The sequence below is a fragment of the Thalia democratica genome, chromosome 2 (genome assembly GCF_965202585.1).
Source record: "Thalia democratica chromosome 2, ktThaDemo2.hap1.1, whole genome shotgun sequence".
Lineage (NCBI taxonomy): Eukaryota > Metazoa > Chordata > Thaliacea > Salpida > Salpidae > Thalia > Thalia democratica.
In genome coordinates this window covers 25350354-25376165 of record NC_139166.1, presented here as the reverse complement: position 1 = coordinate 25376165, position 25812 = coordinate 25350354, and the positions used below count along the sequence as shown (strand labels likewise).

The 25812-nt window shown below is 25.5% G+C and overlaps 1 protein-coding gene across 1 annotated transcript; it reads left to right on the top strand.

The window, feature by feature from the left end:
* Positions 1-356: 356 nt before the first annotated feature.
* LOC145829868 (uncharacterized) lies at positions 357-14053 on the top strand. Its single transcript, XM_082937744.1, has 7 exons — positions 357-493; positions 3514-3630; positions 7506-7636; positions 10618-10817; positions 12296-12448; positions 13422-13488; positions 13702-14053. The coding sequence occupies exons 1-7, from the start codon at positions 395-397 to the stop codon at positions 13850-13852; spliced, it is 918 nt and encodes a 305-aa protein (XP_082793870.1). The 5' UTR covers positions 357-394; the 3' UTR covers positions 13853-14053.
* The last annotated feature ends 11759 nt before the right edge of the window (positions 14054-25812 follow it).

The window sequence follows — 25812 nt, the reverse complement described above, 5'->3', positions numbered from 1 at the left end:
GATTAGCAAACTTACAGACCTTAAAGAAGACGCCAATGACATTTTTCAGGACTAGATTTGACTCTATACAAAAGAGTTCTATGACTAAAGGTTAATAGACATTTTTTTAATATTATTATTTGAAACAAGCAAGTTATTTGAATACAAACCTTTAGAAGGACGTCAATACTATCTTTTAGAATCAAGTTTGACACCTTCGAAGATAACTTTCCGACAAAGGATTTCGCTAAATTCTTAGTCCTAGCAAATTGTATAAATTCATGATTTTTCAGTGTTTTGATATTTACTTAAAAAGTCCCTATTAAAAAACAAAAAAAAAAGCTTAGTACCTCATGCAAACAGTTTGTATTAGTAAAAGTAAATAGTTGACTTGAAGTAGAAAGAAGAATAAAATATGATTGATGAAGAGTTTTTGTGGGGTGAGATGGAAGAACAAGTTGAAACTCCTTTAACTAGGCAAATGTTAGATCTAAAAATTCCGAAAGCTTATGTAGTTAGTTTGAATTTAAATTTTTTTCATGTTTGATTTTGATTGTTATTTAAGTATTTTATTACAGGTAAGTTTTTGTACTTATCTTTTCAATTCATTTCAGTTTTGTTAATATATTAGAATGAAAATAGTTTTAAGAATTAATATTATTACTTTCCTTTGACTTTTGATTATTTAAGCTGGCGTAAATAAATTTAAGGCAGTAAAATAGGGTTGCAAAATATTTTGGCTCTTTTAAATTTTTTACAAAATCAGAGAAAAGTTTGATTATTTTTTATGATACCAAGATTAGTTTAAAGATTTGTCAAATTTTTAGTTTAGCTTCAATGAGGCTAAGACTTTTTTTTTCAAATCCAGATTTACCACACACACTATTAAGATAACACAGGCTGATTTGAACTTTTTTTTTAAATTAAGTAGTTTTATTATGTTTTTATGAATCACAGGCTAGTTTTTTTAAAGTACCAACATAAAATTCTAATTTTAACAAGCATATTTTAAAATCAACAAGATTATATGCGGTAAAGTACTTTCATTACATGTTAATTATTTTTGATCTTTAACTTGACTAGTAGCTGATTTTTTATACCATTAAAATAAAACTAGCTTTTGAGATATAAGAGTACAAAGTTGGAGAGTTTAAGTAGGTTCATTATAAAAGACCAAATTTAAAAGGCAAAAAAATCAATAAAATACATGTTATCATATAGTTTTTGTGTAAATGTCCTCAAACTTTTAAAGTCTAATATAACAATAATTATATTGTGGAGACTTTTAGTTTTTGCTATGAGTACCCATTTGCTTAAAAAATTATAGTAATACATTTGTTTTTTTTTACTTTTGGTTGTAATGTGTTTTTATTTTATTTTATATCTTAAAATGTTGCAATAGGTATATTTTTGAAATGCTAGAATTACTTATATAAGACTTAAAATTAATTGCTTGGAAAGTAAATGAGAAATAGGTTTTAGGAAATTTTTAAACCTTTAGAAAATTAGCCATGAAAAATGTATTTTCCATACCTTTAAATTGGAAACTTTTTATCAAACTAGCTTTATCTCATATGTTAGATAACATGTGACTCAATAACCATATGTTAGATAATGTCGATAGAAATCATATGTTTTTATGTTTTATAAAAAATATCTTTGCCAAAAGGTTGTTTGAAATTATTTATACAAAATTTAACATTTGCTCTTATTGAAGGGTAAAATTTTATACTATGAGGACATACTTTTCAGAAAAAAAAAGTTTGAGATAAAGTCAGTTGTGTGAAAAGTTTCTGATGCATATGTATAGAGCAGAAATTTCTAGTAGCTGATTTTGTCTTATATGTGAAAAAATTGCTTAAATCTATTTTCTCCTTAGTTTTCAACCAATAAACCAGAATTTTTTTTGAAACATTCCATACATTAATCAGGGTTGCCACACAATCAATGTACACAGGATAATCAGGATAACTCAGGATGTTTTGAAGTTTTTTAAAATATCAAGACGGCTCAGGACAGCTCAGGATAACTCAGGATATTCTGGATATTTAAATTTTATTTCTAAATTCAGCCTGCATCAGAATAGTTTGTTTTTTAATAAAAAACAGAGGATGGTTTAAGGTTTTTAACAATCTCAAGACAAATCTTTTCTAGATTTTAAATAAGATTTAGTTGATTTAGTTTTAATATTTTGCTGTTTTATAACCAGTTTAATATAGAGCTTCTTTTTTATTATGAAAAATTATTTGTTTTTAGATTTGAAATAACTTTAGATGACTCAAGACAGTTTATGGTCACTCAAGATATTTTTTTTAACTCAAAGAGTGGCTGCACTGATTAATAAAAAAACATCTTACTTTAAGGATTTTAAAAAGATTGAAAACACAAAGTGTTATGACCAAAAAAAATCAATCCTACTTTATTAAGTTGCAATTAATTTGAGAAAATTTCAAAATAATTGCCAGGGTTGCTAAAAATAGTATGGAATTTAACAATTTAGGTAAACAAAGCCTGGGAAATTAGGTATTTAAGAAATTAAAAATAAATAAAAAAAACCTTGAATTTTGAACTAAGTTCACTAAAAAACATAAAAAACCAGGAATTTTAAACAGTTTTTCCATGAAAAATAATAAAATTCAGATAGGATACCAAAATTCTATCATACTCATTTTTTTGTTTTATTTTTAATATCAATTATTTTAAAATACCTACAAAGTAGCTCTACAGTATTTTTGAATATTATGTCCTATTTAATGCAGTTTTTGCTTTAGATACTTTTAAACTGAAAATGATCTAAAAACTTGTACTTTCAAAAACCTGGAAGAAATTCAGAAAATCTGGTAAATTTTTTAAAATAAATATTGGCAATCCTGGACTGTTTGAAAACTTTTGGAGAAGATATACTTTTAATGAAGTAGTCTTTTTTTTGCCTTTATACCTTAAACCTTCAATAAGCAACCTATTGAACGCTCTGACTTATTACCCTTATATCTCAAAAACTATTTTGAGTTTTACAAAATGATAAAGCGCAACTGTCAGCTAGGTTAGAAATCTTTGAAATAAATCAACATTTAAAAAAATTGTGTATTACCCACTCTTTGGCCTTAGTTTGAGTTTTAAAATAAATGCTAATTTTAATGTTTGTAAAAAACCTCTGAAGTTTCATATGAGTTTAGTGTTCTATAATTTTAATTTTTTAATGAAATAGTATTTTTTTTGGTTTTTTACCTTTAACATACAATAACCAACCTATTGAAATTTTCATTGTTAACTATATCTCTTTTTTAAACTGAAAAAAATATAATCGTTTTAGTAAGTTTTCAGCTTTCTTTACTATTAGCTGTACAGTTTTATCTCATCAAAATAATTATCACATTGTATAGTAATACACATAGAGTTATATTAAAAAAAGATACTGACTTTTTTTTTACTTCCTTTTTTATTTAAATTTGATAAGTTTTTAGTTTTTAAATCCAAATTAGTAGTTTAACTTAAATCTAGAATATTTAGTACTTAAGTAAACAATATTTCCAGTTTCCAGAAAACACTTCTGAACCAAGATGTTTGTCATATGTTCCTAGCAAACTAGTTGAAGTGGAGAAATGCCCCTACACAGAACATTCAATTTATTTGCAGAATTTCATCAATGATGTTAGATTTTTTGGTTTTTTATTTGAATCTGTTTGTTTCAATTGAAAAGTCCATATTATAGAACTGTTTTTAGTTTTTTTTACAAATAGCAATTTCTATTCAACTTTGATTTAGAAAATTTATGGAAGATAAGGACGGACATGTCATAAAATTTCAAACTGTTTAGTTAATCATGTAAAGTTTAATAAAATGTTATTATGCAAAACTTTAAATAAGTTGATTTGTTTTACTGCATATAGCAAACTAATTTTTAAAAGTTGAAATATTGAAATTTTTCTTTTATTGTTGAATATCTTCAAATAAAAACTCATTTGAAATGATATCCTTTTTAAATTATCTTTTTGATATTTTCAGTTCAAAGTTTAAATGGGAACAAAACTTTAAGGCCAAGGAGGAAAGTCAATTTTTTAATACATTAGCTCTTAAATGAATGTTTTAAGAATGAAGTTTAGTTTGGTTCTTATAATATAATAATGTTATTTAACTATTGAGGTAAATAAAGTTTTCTGAAAATTATCCAATACAAACAGTTTTAAGATCTTAATTTTTTCATTGTTAATGTTCTCAGAAAACTAATGATTTTTTTTCTTTTTTAAATAACAAACAATCTGAACAGAGATTTTTTTAGATATTACAAAATAAATTACAGCTTAAAAAAAAATATGTTTTTTTTTTTTAACTTTATTTTTTATCCTTTAAGCTGTAATTTCTTTTGTAATATGTAAAAAAAATCTTTCTGTGCAGATTGTTTGTTATTTGAAAAATAAAAATTTAATTAAGTAAAAATTAAAAAGTCAAATTTTTCTGTTTTTTTTTAGAAAAAAAAGGATATACTTTTATTATTATTAATTATTTCATTATAATTATTATTTTTTATTATATTAGAAAACAGTTTTTAAAAAGTTAAAGGAGAATAAATTTTTTTAATGAAATAGTCTTTTTTGCCTTCTCAGTCTACATCTCCTTTAAAGAAACTGTAAAACTCTTAAATTGCTTATATTTTTAAACCTACTTTGTATTCTATAGATTTGTAAAATGCTTAATTATAGATATTATAGGGTTGCCACGGGTCGGGCAGATTTTTTTTGGGTCAGAATGACCAAAAGCCAGTTTTTTAGGTTAAAATGGCAAAAAGTCAGTTTTTTTAGGTCAAAATGGAGTTTGACAATTTTAAATAACAAAATTCCTTTATATTCAAAGCCTTAAAATGGTAAAAAATTAAGAAGAAATCCTTTAAAGTCAAACTAAAATTACAAAATTTTCCTAGAAATTTACTTACAAAATTATTAAATTCCAAAGCCTTCTTGGAAATGGTAACATTATATGGTAAAATTTTAAATAGAAAATTAAATAAAAGAATCATTTATAAAGTCAGAATAAAATTGCAAAATTTTCCAAAAAACATGTTAAACTATTATCCTAAATGAACAAGTAGTTGTTGTATGTAATCTTTTTAGTATTGATGATTTGTGGCAAGGAAACTTCCATAGTGAAACTTTGATATATACATGAAAGTCTATTTTGCAAAAATTTAGAACCAGACTGTTTTTTGTTTAAGTAAGTTATTAAGATCTTTATAATTAAGCACTTAATATAGTATATTATGTAACAAGTTTATGTGTATGGTTTACCTATTTATATAATTTTTTCAGAGTTATTTAAATTTCAAAAATAAATAAAAGCAGATTATGTTAAATATTTTTGTATTTTAAAGATTTCATATCAAATGATAGGAGGAAGTATTTAATAAAACAGATGTATGGTTTACTTAATTATAGTTATTATTTAATTTGTAAAGTAAGTAAAGGTAGAAGAGTATTTATTTAACTTTCATTTAAAAGGTTTATTATAAATTATATGAGAAAATATTTAATTTATAGACATTAAAAGGTATTCAAGTGGTGTGCAACTTGTTAACTGAAAGGTTTTTTTATGCACCAGGTTCAAGGCTAAATATTTTGAGCACTTTTTTGTCGCTCAATAAACTATATATAACAGAACATGGCTAAGTTTACTTATTTGTAATATTTTGTAAAGTTACTTAAAGTTTTTAAAATAAATAAGAGTAGATTTCTTTGTTACAAATTTTTAAAATCAAAGGTTTTGTATTTAATGATAAGAGGAAATATTTTATATAATATAAATAGTTTACTTTTTTATCTTTTTTTTTACAGTTACTTAACTCTGTAAAACTAATCATAGTAAATTATTTTCTAATTGGAGTAATTTTATTTATATTAAATGGTACTAGGTAGTATTTTATATGACATATATGCAATAAATTTAAGTTCTTAAAATATTTTTTTGAATTACTTTAGTTTGTACAATTAGTAAGAGTAGATTTTTAGTAATAATTTTTCTTAAGATTTCATAGGAAGTATTAAAAAGGTAATATTTTATATAATAGAACTTACTTATAACAGAACAGAAACACTTACGCTTGTTTATAAATTATAGTTACTATTTCATTACATGTATTGTTTTTTTTTATTTTCGTTTGTGTTTGTAAGGTTTATTTAAATATTTATGTACAATTGTGACTAATTTTTTAGTACACATCATGATCTAATATTTTTTTAAGTTTTAATGAAGTTAATTACATATGTTTAAATTTTAATACCATTTTTCGTTTTGCAGAATTAGTTATGATTTAGTTTGAATATTTTAATTAAAAATTCTTTGCTAGTAGTTTACTTCACATTGGTGACATTTATTATTTTCAAAGAGGCAAGCAGTGAGAAAAAAGTATACCTAGTTCAGTGCAAAAATTTTTATAATTAAGTTTATATTAATTACCTTTACTTTCCAATAACTTATTATTACAGTTAAATTTCGCTGAATTACACGTTCTTAACACAGCAGCTACTCAATAGAAAATTTGTAGCTAAGAATTACTAGTCTAAATAAATAAGAAACTTGACAGAAAGTTTTAATTTGGTTCAAAAATGTGTACTGAATAAGAAGTGTGTACGAAAATACATACTTATTATAGTGTGTATACTCTTAAGGCGTGTTTAGCAAGAAGTGTGTACTTAAAACTCGTACCTACGAGGAAGGTAAAAGTTAGACTAAATTCTTCAAAAAATTTGTCAAAATCTTTAAAAGTCAGGCTAAGTTTACAAAATATTGCGTGGCAACCCTGATATTACCAAAAGGTACTTATCCTTAATATGGCTTCAGTATGTTACTTCAGCCATTACTATTTTTTCTAACGAAAAAGACACACACAATAATGAATGTTAACAAATTTTAAATTATTTATTTTACTCACAGTTCTGTGTTGTTTAAACTAACAAAAATGTATTACTTACTATTACATTGACTTCAGCCATAGTTCCAACCATAAGTTGCCATTGGTAAATAGAGTATTGTAATAAGTTTTTATTTATCATTATAAGTTCTAACAATATCTAAATAAAATTTTCCTATATCAGATATCAGCAGCTTTTAAAACTAAGAAGGAAACTTTCTTGATAAAAGTTGTTTGCTGGCTGCACAGTATAAAAAAAAGTTTATCTGCTGGCTGCAGTTATTTTATTGTAGTAAATAAAAAACATTATTATTTACTAATTTTTAAGCCTTTAGTTTTGTTTAAGACTTTAGCACAACAACACAACTGTTTTTGTCTATTTAGAAAACTTTTTTTTTAGCTGAAAAGTTAATTGTTGGTTTCAGATTTTTCTTTTGCTGGTCACATTTGGCCAGCAGGCTGCACTTTGCTTACTTTATCTTAATGTTCCTAGACATTAAAATATATTATTATCCATAAATCATATTTTTTTACATAATTGACTTTAATTCCAAAGTTCGTTTAACTTATACGTATGATAAATATATATATATATTTAATCTAATTAATTAAGATTTAATTATAGACAGAAAATTGTGATAAAAGAAGAAAAAGTAATAAGGATTTAAATTTGAAATCTTCACTAGATCAGTGTGGCTTAAAATTGATATCGAAAGAAAGTGAAAAACCAGTAGTTAAACCTAAAAAAATAAAAAAGTAAGTATCAGTAATAAAGTTTTGTAAAAGTTAGCAAAATTTTTTAAGTTAAACTGTTCTATTATTACCACTTTATTTTTACTTTATTTATTAACCATCCTAAAAACTTACAAGCTATTAACTTAAAGTTTTTTTTTCACTTAAAAATATATTTCTCCTAGTTCACTTGTAGCATAGAACAACTAGGTTTACATGTGAAATATATTTTTTTATTAGTAAGTAGTTAGATTCGTATTTTTAACTCAAGTATGTTTGACATAACAAAAAAATAATGAAAAATGAAGACTGCTATGAAGAATTAAGTTTTATCTATACAGTTAGCATTAAATAAAAAGTGTTGTATTCCTTAAACTATTTTTTTTCTTGTTTAAATGTTTAGCAGAATTAAACTTACTAGTTTAAACATTTTTCCATATTAGTTTTTCTTAAAAATATTAAGTTCTAAAATAGTTGATCTCTAAAAGAATGCACGCTTTTATTACTTTTATTTCTAGATTAAAAATTAAATGTTAACATTTTGTTGTTAAGGTTGATTTTATTGTTTTATAAAATGCTTTGATGTTTCGTAGATGATGTTGATGTTGATCAAAATAATTTTAAGAAAACTTAGCATTAGAGTGACAAATAAATGTACATATAAATATGTTATACCAAAACTTTAAAAAATAAATATTAATTTATACCTGAAAAAACTTATGTTTTTACTAAAATAATAAGAAAAAACAGTAAATAGTTGAAAAAAGTAATTTGTTTTAAATGACAAAAATTTATTTCACAAAACTTCTGTTTATGGATTAAACACTCTAGCAAGGGAGCGTTATAATGTTACAAAGGAGTAGGGCAACATAAACTACCTTAATTATAGTCTTTTCTAAAATGTTTTATTTTAGCTTTTCTGTAGTTTTATTTTAACTGCTTGGTTTAGTTTAAATAAAGATATTTTTTAAGTTTAAGTTTTCCGCACAACTTTTAAAACATCATGCTTGCCATAGCTAAACTAAAATTAAAAAAAAAAAAATGCCAAAGTAAACACTAAAACAAAACAACAAATCAGAAAAAAATAGAGGTTTTACTTTTCTCAATTGAAGATTTTTTTAATATTAAATAATTACCAACAAAAACTTAAACATAAATGTACTTATACATATATTTTATATATATATATAAATAGTTATCGTTTTAAAGTAAACTAGTTATATTTCTTAATTTTAATAATTTGAAGTAGAAAATGTGCAAAAAAATTTTATTTTAAAAGTAAACTTAAACCCACAAAAGTAAACTTTAAATTTATGGTAAAGGAAATTCAATGGTATGTATTAACCAACAGCTATAATACAGGGTTGCCAAAAACCTGGAATTTGACAATTCAGGCAAGAAAAAATCTAGAATTTGAAAAGTTTTGAAAATAAAAACCTAAAGTTCCGAACAAAAATCACTAAAAAACCTGGAAAAACATAGAGTTCTAATATTTTTTTACATGTAAAATCATAAATTTTGATTATGTATGAAAAATATATCACAATTATAAAATTTTATTTAAAATAGTGTTCTATTATTTAAAAGACAAAAAGTAGCATGATACACTATACTTAAATTTTTAAATTTCATTTCGTAGGTTAAAAATATTTTTTGTTTAATATATGGTTTTTAGTTTCAAATTTATTTGACATCAGTTATTTGTAACTTTTAAAGCTTTTATGTTTCTAACTTAACAAAAAGTATCAAATAAATATGTAAAACAGTTTATTTTATTGCTAATAAAATGTGGTTATAAAACTTGATAACATGTCTATTCAAGTTCTTAAAAAACTTTAAAAATGTTTAAAGGGCCTAAACTCAAAAATTAATATAACTTTTTGGTACTGTCAATTTTAAACAAAGACTTAAGACACAACTTATCCAAAAACTTGCACATTTTTTATTTTATTTACTGTTTATATGTTTTATTTTTGTACGTATGCATATCTTATAATTTATTTCAGAATGTATCATGTAATTATAAATAGTTAATCTATCTCTATTTAACTTTGCTTATTTTTTCTTATTTTACTAATTGTGCAGTTTTTGTTATAACTTAAAACTGTTTACTTGCTCTAATTTTATTTTTAAAATTAATTGCTAACATTAGTGATTGAAAAGGTTTAGCCGAAATATATCTTACACTTGTTTTCTCAATAAAATATGAGTTGTGTCTCAAGATTTTGTTTAAAATAAGTAATATATATTTGTAAAAAAAAATGGGTATGTAATTATAAATAATTAACTACGATTTCAAAAAAAAAAGAAAAAAATTGTTTAATGAGAACTTAGAAAGTTACTAATAAATACTATATTTTAAAACTTATTGTAGCCATATATCCAAAAATATTTAAAAGTCCTGCATAATAAAAAAGTCTTTTGTAGATATTAATTGGACCTACGTACGCATTTGTTGTTATTTTAAAATATGTATTACTTTTTGAGTTGTGGCCTTTTTTTTTTTTTTTTTGAATTTTCGGAATTTACAATCCCAAAAACTTCAATCTAATATAAGTTTTTTAAGTCAAAATGTGTAAAGGTATTTTCACAGAAAAGTTAAAATATTTCTTATTTTAAAGTTATTCAGTTACTTAGTGGTTTAATAGAAACTTAAAAGTATTTTTAGAAAATTTAAAATAAAAACGATTTTAATTTTCCAAAATGTTTGAAAGGATCTTTTGCTATAGCTGATATTGAATTTTTTTGAAAGATACCATAAAACATACTTAAAAATCATAATATTTCTGAACAATAAAGTAGTTTTTTTTTAATTAAAAATAGTTTAAATAAAAAAGTTATTCAACATTTACTGATGATAGTTTAACTAGATTCATATAGATAGATAAATACTTTTCAACTTGTTATCAAAACTGTCTTTTATAAATTCAAAAAAATTAAAATTAACAATAAGTTTTAAAGATATATAAAGTTGTGGTAAAATTCATAATTATTTGTTAATTCAGTCCGTCACAATTGTACAATATGGATGACCCGAACGCAGTTGACAATTTGCTGAAGAAAGCTGTTGTGGACAACTGCCTCGCATTGGGTTTCGAAACTGCCGACGAAAGCGGCCTCGACATTCTCACGGATGTTCTGAAAACGCATTTGACGGATTTGAGCCGCTGTTTGAAGTTGATTGTTGACAATGAAGCTTTATCTGGTCTGTTTTTATTTAAATTTAATTTCAAATATGTTTATAAATAATTTGAAATTGTTTTTGGTGAGCTAGAGTTAGAATAATACTATGTTTTATTAATTTTATAGGTAAAAGTAATTAGTCAGGGTTGCCACTTTACCTGGAATCCTGGAAAACCTATATTTAGACGATTTATGCAAAAATAACCTGGAAAAACCTTGAATTTTGATCAAAAAACCTGTAATTTTTATAATTTTAGTATTTCAGTAGTAAAGTTTCGATTGGACACAAAAAATTATTATATAAATAAGATTTTTTTGTCATCATCAAAAAATATCTTTATTTAAAAACACATTTAAAATAACTTTACAGTATTGTTTCAATGTTTTTATACTATTTAACACAGTTTCTTTTATAGATTTTGACTTAAAACTAAAAAATGTCCCAAAAATGTGTACTTTTAAAAACCTGGAACAAATTTGGAAAACCTGGAAAAAATTACAAAAAAAACGAGTGGCAACCCTGTTTAAGTGCGCCAACTTGATATTCAAACTATGAGAATGTTTCAAATTTTTGTATGAAAATTTAAGAGTTTTAATTCTTTTTAAGGGAATTTTAATTAACTATTTTAAAGTTACAATAAAAGTGTTTTTGATATTTTTTATACTACATTAAGTACAATATTGGGTTAAAAATGTTTTTTATTTGGTATTTTAAAATATTAAGTACTTTTCAGTTTCTTACTTATAGTTTTGTACGTAGACTTATTTATTTGTAAAGTTTATCAGCTAAACCTTTAGATGAGGAAACTATTCATAACTCTACTAACTTAATTATTTTTTGCAACATAAATTAATACTAAATATAAACAACGCTTCTACTTATTCAAGTTAAAAATAAAACTTTTTTTACTAGACCAGGGTTTTCCTAAATTATTTCCTAAGTCCCCCTTTAAAAAAATTAAAAAAGCTATGGTCCCCTCCGATAAGATTTCTCAAAAAAAAAACCTTTGATACGCCTAAGAACTTTTTTTTTTGATTTTTATCATCAACTCCACGATATCTAGTTAAGCTTATAACTATGGCATGGTTGCTCCCCCTTTTACAGTTTATGGTCCCCTAACTTTCTAAAGTTTACCCAAAATATCTAGTATAAGTTTCAGAACCACCCTTAAATACACCTATTGGCTTTTTTCTCTTCACTATCAACTCCAGATTATCTAGTGTAAGTTTTAAACTATGGCCTCATTGTTCCCCTATGGCAATTTTACTACTCACGCTCCCCTTTTGACCCCTTTGCAGCTTATGGCCCCCTAAATTTCTGAAATTGTCCACAAGAGGGCCATATTGCCCACTTTGTGAAACCCTGTTCTAGACAAAGCTTGTATAAATTAACATTTTGTTCTTGTTATTTACAAGTTTTTATGTGTCTAAAAAGAGCACTTATGCATAGATTGAATTTTCTGAACAATTAAGATTATATATTTTACTTATGTTCAACAGGATCAACAGGATTTTATGACAGCATTGATCAGTTGTTGCATGACAACGGCATAAGTGGCTTGCAGCACATCAATGAGTTTTACAAAACTAGAGTCGTTGGTCTCCACAGCTTTCTTTTGAATAAAGCTTTAAAAAAAGAAAAGCAACAAAAAAGTGAGCTTTCTAAAATGGTTTTTTTTTTAAGATAATTTGAACTTTATTTATATAGAATACTTAAAAAAATAATCGAAAAACAGTTTTGAAAAAAGTAATTTTTAGCTTTTGTCGTGCATTTTTTGTTTCTTAATATATACATATATCAGGGTTGTCAAAAAAACCTGGAATCCTGGAAAAAACTTGGAATTTCAAAATGTAGGTAAAAAAACTGAAGTTTTAAAGAACTTTTAAGTGTAAATCAATGGAATTTCGATTATATGCAAAAAATCATCATATAGAGATAAATAATTAATTTTTTTTGTTAAAATCGCTTTAAAATAGGTTTACAGTTTCTTTTCAATGATGACTATTAAGGCATTTTTTTTCTTACAATTAATTTTATGCAAAAATGGACCAAAAAACTTGTGCTTTAAAGAATCTGGAAGATATTTAAAAACAAAACTTTAGCAACCCTTACATATAAAATATATATGTAACATATTTACAAAAGATATGTATGTTTTTTTAAGTTTAATATAGTTTAATTCCATATTCATCGACTTTTAGCTTAGTATACTTTTGTAGTTGAAATTTGAACGCTGAGTCAAAATAAACGATTTTGCTTATTAGTTTTAGACTGTATTTGATGACATATTACATACAAGTCTTGTATATTTAAGTACTTGAAGCGTAATCAGAATTTACTTTGGTCAAACGTAGTAAAGTTTTTTTTATTACCGTGTAAATTGAAACTCAAGATATTTTCAAGTTTTGCATCCAAAACGTTATTTCGAATAGTTTCATTTAAATATGAATTTTGTTTTGATTGCTCAAAATATTAACATTTTCATTGTAAAATACTCAAAAAAATGCATTCTTTTTGTTATCAACTACTTTTCTTAAACGCTAGTATACACTATTTAATAAATTTAAGTTGAATTTGTTTTTTTTAACCAGTTTGAATTTTCTTAGTTCATTTTTTTTCATTTAGACGGAATAGAATCATCAAGCATAAAATCTGATGATGTGTATAACCCTAGCGATATCAACAGCTCAAAGTGAGTTTTTTATTATACTTTAATTGTTTAACTATATATTATGTTTTGCTTAAATGATTTCATAAAAAAAAAATATATAATAAAATTAAAGTGCAGTTCACAGTTATTCTAAATCTTGAAATCTGACACTATTTTTTGTCTTAGTTTGTAAAAATTTAGTTTGATACTCTATTTTAAACACTACAGTCGTGTAAATTAATAAAAACTTCACAGCCAAAGTACACACAAAGTTCCTAGCAACCAACAAGCCGTCCATGGTAGGCAGCCGAAACGAAACCACTATCAGTTCATAAACACGTTCCACCACGTTTCAGAACCCAGTCCTAAAAAATCCAAATCTGAACAAGACAGTTATAATTATTGAGCATGGTTTGATTGATATTAACACACTCTTAAAAAATTTGATGTTTAGTTTTAGAAATATTATGTTTTAGGATCATAACGTTACTGTTTAATTTCTACTGAGTTGTAGTTTCTATTTTTTATAATATTTTTTACTTAAAATTTTTTTTGTTTATTATACGCTATAAATACTTTTAAAAGGTTTATAATTGAAGGTTTTTAGAACAACTAGCTTTCCAATCCAAAGTCTATTTTGATTTGGTTTTTAATAATAAAAAAATTGTTGTTGTTTAGTGATATAGACTTGATTTGTTATTGCACTTTTTACAGTATTTTGTCAAGTTTTCGCAAAAATCCTTTTTTAATAGAGACATAAGAATTTTATTTATCGTATAATATCTTGTTTTTATTTAGAAGACAAATTTAATTACTAGTATGTTGTTGGAAATTGTTTTCAATGATTAAAAGTGTAAATATATAAGTGGAATTAACTAGTAATATAACTAGCTATAAAGTTAAAATTAAGGTTTATAATGTTAATTAGATTTATAATAAATGTTAAGATTTACTCATTGTTCACCATAAAGACAAGTAAACTTGTTTATTTAAAACTTATCTTTGTTGAGGGTAAGTGTCAAATTTGCACCAGCGTACAAAATTGCACGAGTGGACGAAATTGCACGAGTGCACAAAATTGCATGAGGGAACTAAATTGCACGAAGACACCTTTGCACGAGCAGATAATTTTTCGCGGAGACACTTTTGCACGAGTTGAATTTTTTATTTTTATTTATTTTTCTTCAATTTAATTTTTTTATTTTACTATCACTGTTACCCTTATACCTTACCCTCGGTCAATAACTTTTTTATTTTATTTTTAATTAGTATATTTTTATTTATTCATTTTTCTTGTTTTTTTTAGGGTTGCCACAAGATCAGGAAAAGTCCGGAGAAAATGGGATTAAAAAAAAAAGTCAGGATATTTGACAAAGTTTAATAAAAGTCAGATTTTGTCGGTTTAAATTTACTAAATTCCTAAAATTTTAAAGCCTTCAGATGGTAAAAGATTAATTAAAAATCCTTTAAAGTCACCTAAAATTGCAAAATTTTTGCAAGAAATTTACATAACTATTTAGTTTTCAATACCTTCATCTGGTATAAATAAATAAAATGTCCTTTATAAAACTGAAATTAACATATTGAACAACTACCCTACTTGAACAAGCAATTTTTGTAATCTTTTTAGTATTGGTGATCAGTAGCAAGGACACTTCCATAGTGGAACTATGATATATACACAAAATGTTATCTAGCATAATTTTAGAATCCAAGTGTTTTTTGTTTAAGTAAATAATTGAGTTTTTTATAATTAAGCAGTTAGTTTAGTGTTTTATGTAATAAGTTGTATACTTTATCTCTTTATAGTTTTTCAAAGTTGTTAAAGTTTGTAAAATAAGTTATAAGAGAGAGGGGACCAGATAAAAGAAACCATATCTTCATTAGATGAATAGGTTAAAGTGCTAATAAAGAAACGGAGAAAATAAATTTTAGTACAGAGCTTCTGAACCTTTTTCTAGTGGCTGAACCCTTTTCTAAAGTTCAACTTTTCCGCGGAACCCCTAATTTTAATTTCACATAAAATGTTTTATTAAATATATGTTCTTTTTTAAATTTCGAAAGGCTTCGCGGAACCCTAGGGTTCCGCGGAACCCCATTTCAGAAGCACTGTTTTAGTACATATAGTAAAAAAACTGTGTTTGATTAAGTTCTTTATTGTTTTAATTTTAAAAGTTCGTTGTTGTTTTAAGGATTTAGTTGTGAAAGTTTGTTAGTGATTTAAGGTTTTTATTATAGAAGTTCCTTATATGTCGTATTGTTTATTTAGATACATTTATGTTAGGAAATGCTAAAAAATTGTGTCTTTTTTCAGACAAGCTGTGTTTATAAGGTAATACAGTAACCTCTCGCTTATTTACGCACATTGTGTCCACAGAAAAATGCGCAAAGATACGAGAGGTACCAAATATACTTACTCTAATGGCTGTTTTTTGATATTGCTTCTAGGTAAAAGCAGATGGGGACTTTCTAACTCTAACAATTGGTTACTTTATTTATAAATATGAAAACAAAAGATAAAACTAGACATTAAAAAAAAAAGATTTAAATTTATATAAAATAATATTACTTGTAGAAAAATGTTACTTATGTTAACAATAAGTAGATTTTGTATATTCTATTTAGCAAATTCAATTGATAATTAAGCACTTGTTTACAATTAAGAAGTGGTGTGTTGTCTATATATAAACTTGTTTCTATAGCCTTTTACAAAAATATGCTTTTGGTGCTGTAATTGATTTCTTCTTTTGAACAAAAATATATGCAGGGTTGCCACTCTTTGAGCCAAAAAATCTTCCCTGAGTGACCAAAAATTTCCCTGAGTAACCTTAAAATTCCCTGAGTTTCCCTGAGTATTTTTCAAATCTTAAAAAAAAAAATTTCTCTTCTAACACAAATTATTAATACCTCATTCTCATTTTCTTCTTTAATAATAAAAGGAAGGTTGTATGTGTATGCTTCTGCATTAAATTTATGAAAAAAAACTGTTTTCAAAAACTCAATTTTAAAATGTTTAAACCAATTAAAAATTAAAAACTAAATTTTTGCACAACTTTGTGTAAACTTGTTAGTTAACTTTCTACATAAAAGAATAAAGTTTAATTTGTTTGACATTTTAATTGACAAAATTTAATTATACTACAGTAATAATTTCACATGAAGAACTCACTTAAATGCATACATAATAACTTCATTATTTTACTTAAGTAAATATAAATTTAAAACTTAAAAAAACTACAATGTTAATACTAAGAATATTGAAGAGCTAGCCGCAAGGCTAAAAAAATTCTAAATAACCACTTAAATAATAAAAATTACTACTTTTGAACAAAATATTGAAACTGGATTAACTAAACCTCATTCTAGATCTAGAAAAAAATTTCCCTGATATTTTCAAAAACTTCCCTGAAATTTAGAGAACAAATCAAAACTTCCCTGAGTTTCCCAGAGTTAAAAGAAAAATGCCAAAATTCCCTGAGTTTCCCTGAGTTTCCCTGAGATTTTCTACAGTTTGAAAATTCCCTGAGATTCCCTGAGAGTGTGGCAACCCTGTATATGAAAATTTTTTAATAAAAATTATATATGTTACTACAACTTTTTCATAATTTACTCTCTTATTGTTAACAAAATTTCTGATAAACTGAAGTATAAATGCTTATCAATTAGTCAAGGAACATAAGTTTACAAAGTCTAAAGATATAGAGAAGTGAGTTAGCATTTAAAAACATATTTTAAATTAAAAGTATACACTAAACCTAATTTGTGCATCATTAAGAAAAAAAAAAAATTTAGAATTCTAAAATGCGTAACTAAACTAGAGTGCGTAACGTCACGAGTGCGTAAAGATACGAGTGGTTACTGTAATACAAGTATTTTGATCATAGATCTGTACTGTAATACAAGTATTTTGATCATAGATCTGTTTATTGCAAATACATCAATCGTACACAGATGGTTCAAGTGATGTAATGGAAGTTTTATGATTGAATTCAGCAAAAAATAACTGTTGTTTTAACCTGTATTGAAATTAGATTGAAAGCTTCGTATAATTTCGAGTGTTAGATTATGTATTTAAGAAAAAGTTTAAATTAAGAGTTTATTTTAGAAAAGTCAGGAAAATTTTAGTAAAAAGTCAGGAATTTTTTCTCAGCTTAATCTGTGGCAACCCTGTTTTTTTTCTGTTATTTATATATATTTTTTTTTACTCTCGTGCAAAATTTACTCTCCGTGCAAATTTGACCCTTGGTGCAAAAGTATCTTCATGCAATTTTGTCTTCTAGCAATTTAGTTACTCGTGCAATTTTGACCCGTTCCCTTTTGGTAAATAGTACACGCCAAACAATATTTGTTTTAAGAAATAATTACTTCTCTAGGTTTTTAGAAACTGAGATCACAGTAACTCACTAAACAAAAAGTTCTGTGCACCTATCTATAGAAAAACTATCAAAAAATATTTTTCAAATGATTTATACATACAACACGATTATTTAGTAATTTTATAACTATATAATTATTTTTATCTAATAAAAGAAGGAAACTGTATGAATTATTAATATTATATACTCCAGTGAACTTGTTTCGCCAGGATCTTTTGTTGACAAACGCTTTAATTTATATTTTGAATAGTTATAACTAAATATAAATTTTCAGTGCATAATGATATAATTCCTATGCACGTTTATAAGTTTCAGAAATAGTAGTTTAAATACTACTTAATTAAAATCAAGCTTAATTGTACATGAAAAGTTAAACTAATGTAGTAACAGGTCAGATTAACTAAATATATAAGGTATTGAGTTGGTAAACTTATTTTTTGGTACTACTCATCATAATTAAATTCATTACTAGATGTTACTTTATACAAACTGTCTGTTTCATTTTTATAAAGTAGCATCTGTTAATTATAGAATAGTAATTAAATAAGATACAATTTAATTGTGATGAGCAGCACCAATAAATTAAGTGTACTAACATCCATACCGTATATTGCGTGCTTTAAAAATGAAAACAATCTTTCAAAAAACAGTTTAATAAAACAAAGGTAGATAAAAACAAGCTACATACCATTTCTAAAGAAAATAGACTATACACCATTCTTAAAGATACTAAACTACACACTATTTTTAATGACAATACAAAAATGACAAAACACAACATTAACGACAGTACCCCACATGAACTCAAAGCAATTAAATTCAACAAGCCTTAAAAGATAATTGTAAAAAAATTGGTATAGGGGCTAATATTAGACAAAAGGCCTTGGAATTTAATTTAAGTCTTAAAGACATAAGGGGTCAGTAAAATCAATATAGTTTCAAAAGCAATCCCAAACATAAAAGTACTACACCCATAGCAGATTCAGAGCACAAAACTAAACAAAAGCTACAAAACTAGTTACATAAAAAGAAAACACTGGTAGTCTTCAATAAAAAAATTTAGCAGATTGAATTTGATATGTTAGAAGTTCCTAGTCCCAAGTTATGAAGTCCCTATGCAGCAGGATTTTCCAGAACATGTTGGGGAAATACCTAATAATAATATAGAGTAAATAAAAAACCCGGGTGCGCATCAGAAACTTTAAATAATCTTATTTTCCACATACAAATAGATATTAGTAGAGGGTTCATGGTCAATAGTAGAATTTTAAAACTTAAATCTGTTATAAAGAAAGATATAGATGGTAACCAAAGAGATAAAATAACTTATCTTTAGGATATGAATCGCAGTCTTGAAATATTTGACCAACAAGTAAGGTTCCAGGTTCTTATTTTAGTCTGGCCACATAAGGACTTAACAAATTTCTATACATCAGTTAACTATGAAAAGAGAGACCATCAAAGTCTAATAGATTATCTTTCAAACAGAGATGGCCACCTAGGAAGAGCTTTTTGCCTAAACCTGAATTTTATTCTTTAAATGGAAAAACCTTATAACTAGAAGTAAAAAAATGGTAAGCTGAAATGAGAGACAGTGAGACCCTATAATATTTTGGTAAATATACCTTGCTCCTGACCACTTGAAGGAGAAAATGAGAGAAATTCTTAGCTTAGTTATCAATAATTTTAAACACCGCTGCAGAAATACTTGTTATGTAGATCAACAGCTCACAGGAGAAGAAGTAAGAAACATGAGTTGTTATGGTTTCAGATTAACAAAAAAATGCCTAAATCAAGGTACTTTTTTAACAACAAAGGACATGTTGATCAAAATGGTGAGTACAACAGCTATACTAAATATGACAACCATCAAGTAAATGATGGTCAGGGTCAAGACCAAAATGCTTCTGTACATGTTGATAATGATAAAGCAGTAAAGCACTATTCCTTTACAACTACTTAAACTCCATCTGTTAAGAAGGTCAAAAAGTCACAGAGGCCAATCAAAAAGCTTCTGTCAACAGGAAAAATTCAGCATCCGGAATAACTGGTCGAGTGGTGTGTGGTTAAATGTTTGTAAGGGATATGGTTTTATTCATCATGACGATAAGAGCATTGAAGTTTTTATTCACCACCCTGATATTATTAAAAATAACCCTAAAAGTTTGATTAGGACACTTGCACAAGGTGAGGTTGTTCAGTTTGATGTACTAATAAGTGTAAAAATTATGTCACAGGAAATTATGGAAAAATTATGTCACGCGAACGTGACAGGTCCAATGGGTAGATCAGTTCAGGGTCCAAATATACCCAATACAGGTGGATAAGCTATAACTAGAGGCTAAACAGGCGGCAGAAGCCTCAACAAAACACTTGTTTGGTCAACGATTATTCAAATTAAGAAACAATCAACAGCAGAATATGACAAGCAAAAATTTTCATAACCATTTCCGATAACAATTAAATTTTGAATAACTTATATTTTAAAATCAATGTTAGTATGTATCAGTGTTGTTAATCAAATTAAAGTTTTATCATCAAAAAAATGCAAGCTTTATATTTAAATGATTATCATTACGTTTATTTTTATAGTAAATATTTTAAAAATAAACTAAAACATGGCTCTTAAAGAGTTTTTAGTTGTACCCAGTGTTTTTTCAAATTGTAAATATCTAATATAGGGCCCACGTATGCCGTTTTTTTAATACCTGAATGTTTACTTGATAAATACCCATAAAAAGCTTAAAAGTGCTTATTTTTAAATCTACTTATTCTGAAGAAAATAGATTAAAAAATTGGTTGTTACCAATTACACTTAATAAATAAAGTAGTCGTTAAACAAAAAAAATCAATTTATGTTCTTTATTTTTTAATGTTTTTTCTTTCATGGTTAATTTTCTATTAATCTTTAAAACAAAAACTCTTAAAACACCCTCAAAACTTTAGTTGTGATTTAATTTTATTTAATTTTCAAAATTCCAAGAATCTTGCCTTTTTTACCACTAACTTAAGAAAAAATAAATAGTAATTTTTTTACTTTTTTCCAAATGCTGGTAGTAGATTGTGTAAAAATTAAACAAAGCAAAAACTTGCATTTCAAAATAAAGTGAACCGCACGAACATCAAAAACAGTCCATGTGACATTATGCGATTTATTTCTATACTACTAATGTTCATTAGTATATAATTAAAAAAAAAAAACTAGACAAAACTTCATATCCAGGCAGCTGTTATTGAAAAGTTTCAAATGATATTTTGTCAACATTTTTATTCAATCATTTATAATATTATTGTCAATGTAAAATAACTTTTGTTTATCAATATCTTGGTCACTTAAACTGAAAGACACGTAAGAAAGAGACGAAAAAGAAAAAATAACATAAAAAATACAAATTGTAAAAAATCACAGAAAACAACTTAATTATACGCTAGGATCATACTGTGTACTGTACAGGGCTTTTGACTCTGAAAGTGAATTTTGTATTTAGATAAAATATTTATTTTCGTTGATAAATGCAACAAGTTTTAGTAGTCAAGTAAAAAAGACTTTAAAAAAAAAATATTTGTTTTTATTTAGTAGTTATTTAGTAGTTTAAAAAACATTAAATTGCTTAATAAAAAGCTATTCAAATTCTAAAAACAGCATAAAAATGAAAGAAATCTTAGTTATTGTACCTTTAATATACACACTTAGCAATCAGTTATAAAAACAACGTACAAGGGTTGGTTTAGAATAAAAACAATCTAAAAAAACTTTTTTTTTTATAATTTGCTGTAAAAAACCGAAAACTCACATTAACTTTTAAAAAATTATTAAAAAAATTTATACAAAGCAAAGAAAAAACTAATCTACAGTTAAATGATTACTTATTATGGTAAAAAATCACTTGATTAAGGTAAGTAGACGTGTCTTTTTAAAATTCTACAATACCTTACACGTAGTCGAGAGATTTTCTCCCGCGGCTTTTCTGCCTCAATATTCTGTCACGCCCTTCCATAAACTCACTGCTATCCGTTTCTCTTCCGCGACTCTGCTCTCTAGTTTTTCTGTCGCGCCGTTTCATATATTTGATGTCGCTGCTGTCATCCATTTTTTTTTCGCGGTCGTTTTTCCTGCTTTTTCCTGGCTCTTGCGACGAGTTGAACGATGAGCTGCTAGATGTCGCTAGAGGCACCATTCGTATGTCGTTGGTTCTTCTGTTCGGGGCTTCTTCGGTGAATGCTGGGCTGTAGGTTGTAATATATTAGTTTTTTTAAATACAACTGTTGTAAGCACTAGAGAAAAGCACTTACTTGTCTCGACCGTCGACTAAAACCTCCTGTAATTCGTTGTCAATTTCCGTATCTAGTCTGTATTTTTTTGAAATAATATAAACCTTTTACAAAAAAACTATTTCATTATTTTCAAATAATTATTCTCATATTATCTAGTTTGTCAGTTCATTTTGAAAATAGTTAGCATGTAAATAAAAATAATTGAAACGTAATTTTTAAACTGTTTTATAATGAAAATATCAATGCTAACTTCAAAGTGTAACTTTAAAAACATAGTGTACACTTTTTTATTGTAAGCAGTATAAGTTATAATTATTTTATAAAAAAATTTTTTTTTTGGCAATTTGGAAAAATAGTCTTTTGTTTTTTTTTTACACAAACTGTATTTTTTTTTTATCCTAAAATTTTTATTAACACAGCTAGAATGATACGTTCATCAAACAAAAATATTTAAATTATCTTTTAAGACGTATAGAAAATTAAATGGAAAATGTTTTGTAATTTCAGTTCTAAAAAATACTTCTTGTATCGTAATTTTTTGTCAATTAACAATAAAATGTCTTTAATGCATTAAAATAGCTATTACACTTAGTATATATATTAATACTTTGAAAATTAAAATTAAAATTTTATTTCTAAATAGTAGATTTAAAAATCTCCAACTCAGTTAATTGTTTTTTAATAAAGATTCAGTCTAATTAACTACGAAAAAATACTAATTTTTTGTTATAAGTTATACTCACTTTTCTCGTTTCGTTTTCATTTGAGCTTTAAATATTTTATATATAATTAGGAAGATCTCAACGACCGTGATGAGCAAACAAGCTAAAGACAATATGTTCATATACCTGAGAAGGTACGTCTTTTCCTGTAATAAATGATTTAAATATGTTTCATGACACCATGATTTATATCATTTTTAACTATTGAGATTAGTTCATTACTAAAAATCAATTTATTTAGTTACTTATTAGTTTTTTTTAATATGTTTTAAATATTTTTCATACTTTTAGCTTCAGTTAATACTGAGCCACAAACGCTTTTACTTGATGTAATATTTTTTAACATTTGCAATAAATTAAGAAGCTTATACCTAACGTTAACTAATCATGACCGGTTAAGGAACAGGCTAGAAAAATAAAAAAAAGATTAACAAAAAAGTAAAAAACAAAGTGCAAACTTAGGCACGCTTACAGCAAGTTATCAATAAAATTGTACTTTTGTTAGACATTTTTTTTGTACCTACACGTGTATAACTCTTGAAAAAGCTCATACTTGTAAATGAGAAAACATTTAAAGCTCACCGTGGGTCTCGACACGTAGCACATCACTTTCATGGTGTGGGAGTCTTCATCGTAGTCTCCGTAGCAAGCATCTACGAGAGATTTACTTTCAACGTTGGAGCAGTGGAAAACTCCCGGAACTTTCATCCACAAGAAGTTGATCAGCGCGCTCGATGTCGATACTTCCGTAACTATTTTGTTGTTCTTTGCAAAAAACATAGATTTAGATGTTTTACAGGTAGCTTCCATAGTTTTTAAATACATATATACTGTTGATATTTCCGGCTTAAAACTTATAAAAAGTTATTTATATTAATATATTTTTCAAGTTGAAAAAACTGCTAAATTTGTTTAATAGATAGCATTTGAAAACTTATTAAAAATTATATTTTAAACTGTAAACGATTTTATTTTTCTTGAATTTAAAAAAAGTTAAGTAATTAACTTTGAAACTGAATTTTATCTAAGATTTAAAATAAGAAATATTCTAAACAGTAAACTCATGTTATCTATTCTTATGTGTTAAAATAAAAAAACTTTTCTTAATTTTTTTTTTCGTGAAAGTAACTTAATTATGTACTTAAAATTATAGCTTTTTAAAGCATGTTTAGCAAATTATGTTGGATTGTTAAAATTTTCTTTATAAATAGTATTTATTCAAGACTTTTTATTATAACAGAGTCAAAATCAGTTTTTCCGAGTTGATATCTTGTATTTTCTTTATAATTTCTTTAACAACTTTATTTTACATAGATAATCCAAAATGTTTTCATGAAAATGATATAGTTATTATATTTTCAACTAAAAATGCAAAAAACGTACAGTTTTCAAATTACATGGTTCAAACATACTTAAAAGCTCTATTTCTAATGTATTTACTAAAATTGATATAATGTGAATAAACTTGATAAAAAAAAAAATTTGTATTAAACGGTTTAAAAAATGTTTAAGTAAAACCTACTTGTATGTGAAAAAGACCCATTCCATACATAATTCCAAGAATTTCAAAAGCTAGTCTAAAACCCAAACAGATTATATATGCAATATAAATTTTCAGCGTAAGAGGAATCTGTTAAGAGTTTAATTTGTATTCAAATAACTGCCTTTTAATACAAAAAACTAACGGAAAAACATAAAAACTAATTTGATTTTGTTTAATCAATTGATTCTGGTAAATTCAATTAAGATGCTTTTGTTTCAAAAAAATTAACTTTTTGCATATTATTTACTCAGAGAAAATATTAAACAAAAGTTTTTATAAAAGTTTTTATAAAAGTTAGCTTTCAAGTTGTAGTTTCTTTAACGATACAAATAACGCTCAAAATATTTGGTCTTTGGACCTGATGCACGAAAAAACCTTTCGGTTATAGAGTCGCACACCACGGATACCTTTTAACGCATTTTCCAGGACAGGTTTAACAAAACTAATTAAGAATATTTGTGGAACTTTCACTAACAGATTCAATTTTATCTCCAGTGACCAATTCTCTTTCTTTCACAACTGTTCCTACCTTAGTTTTTCTTTTTCTTAGCTTACGTAGAGCTCTTTTCATCTATATAATTTTATAAACTTTGATAAAGTCTAATTTTAAGTCTTTTCATCTATATAATAATGATCTTTAAACCTGAATAGCTTAAAAATGTCATCATTTTCTTATTTTATAAACTTTTATATTTTATTTACTCATTATCAAATTTATTAAACGAAATAAAAAATCAATTGAAAATAAATATACTAGTGTAAACCAAATATAGCATTTCGTAGACAAAATAATTTCAACAACTGACAACCTATTTAAAAGTATTAAATTGCTTTAATTAAATACTTTACAATCAAACATTAACGTTTAAGTATTCTAATGGTTATGTTGTAACCTAAAATCAATCAATAATCAAAAGCAAATAACTCACTACTATTGATTTTTCACCTTGTTTAATGTTATCTATTGCTGCCTCAGCTTTTTTGACTTTTGTATACTCTCCCGATACGTAGAGACAATAAAAGTGGAAAAAAACAGTAGGTTTGATTACAGCAAGCAACTGTAATTTAAGTTTAATGTAAAAAATGACTGTTGATATTTGTTAAGTTATTAATTATAAATCAAAAGTATTCTAGCAACAAAATTATATTCAATAAAATTTAAGCTAAGATAATTAGAATAAACAATAAACTTTTTTAAAGTTTAGTTCTCAATAACTTTTGTATGTTTCTTGAACTAGTCCTTCTAACCTTTTTAATGATGTACTCGTTCTATTTAAAGAGCTTCAATTAAAAATTTAAAGAAAAGTTTAGTTATTGAGTTGTCTTTACTTCGATGTTAATTTTGTACTAAGTACAAACACTAACGTGAAAAGCCCAGTATCTTATGTGTGAAATCGGAGCAAAATCGTTGTAGCACTGGTTTTCGCATCCAGCCCCAGTATCAGTGATA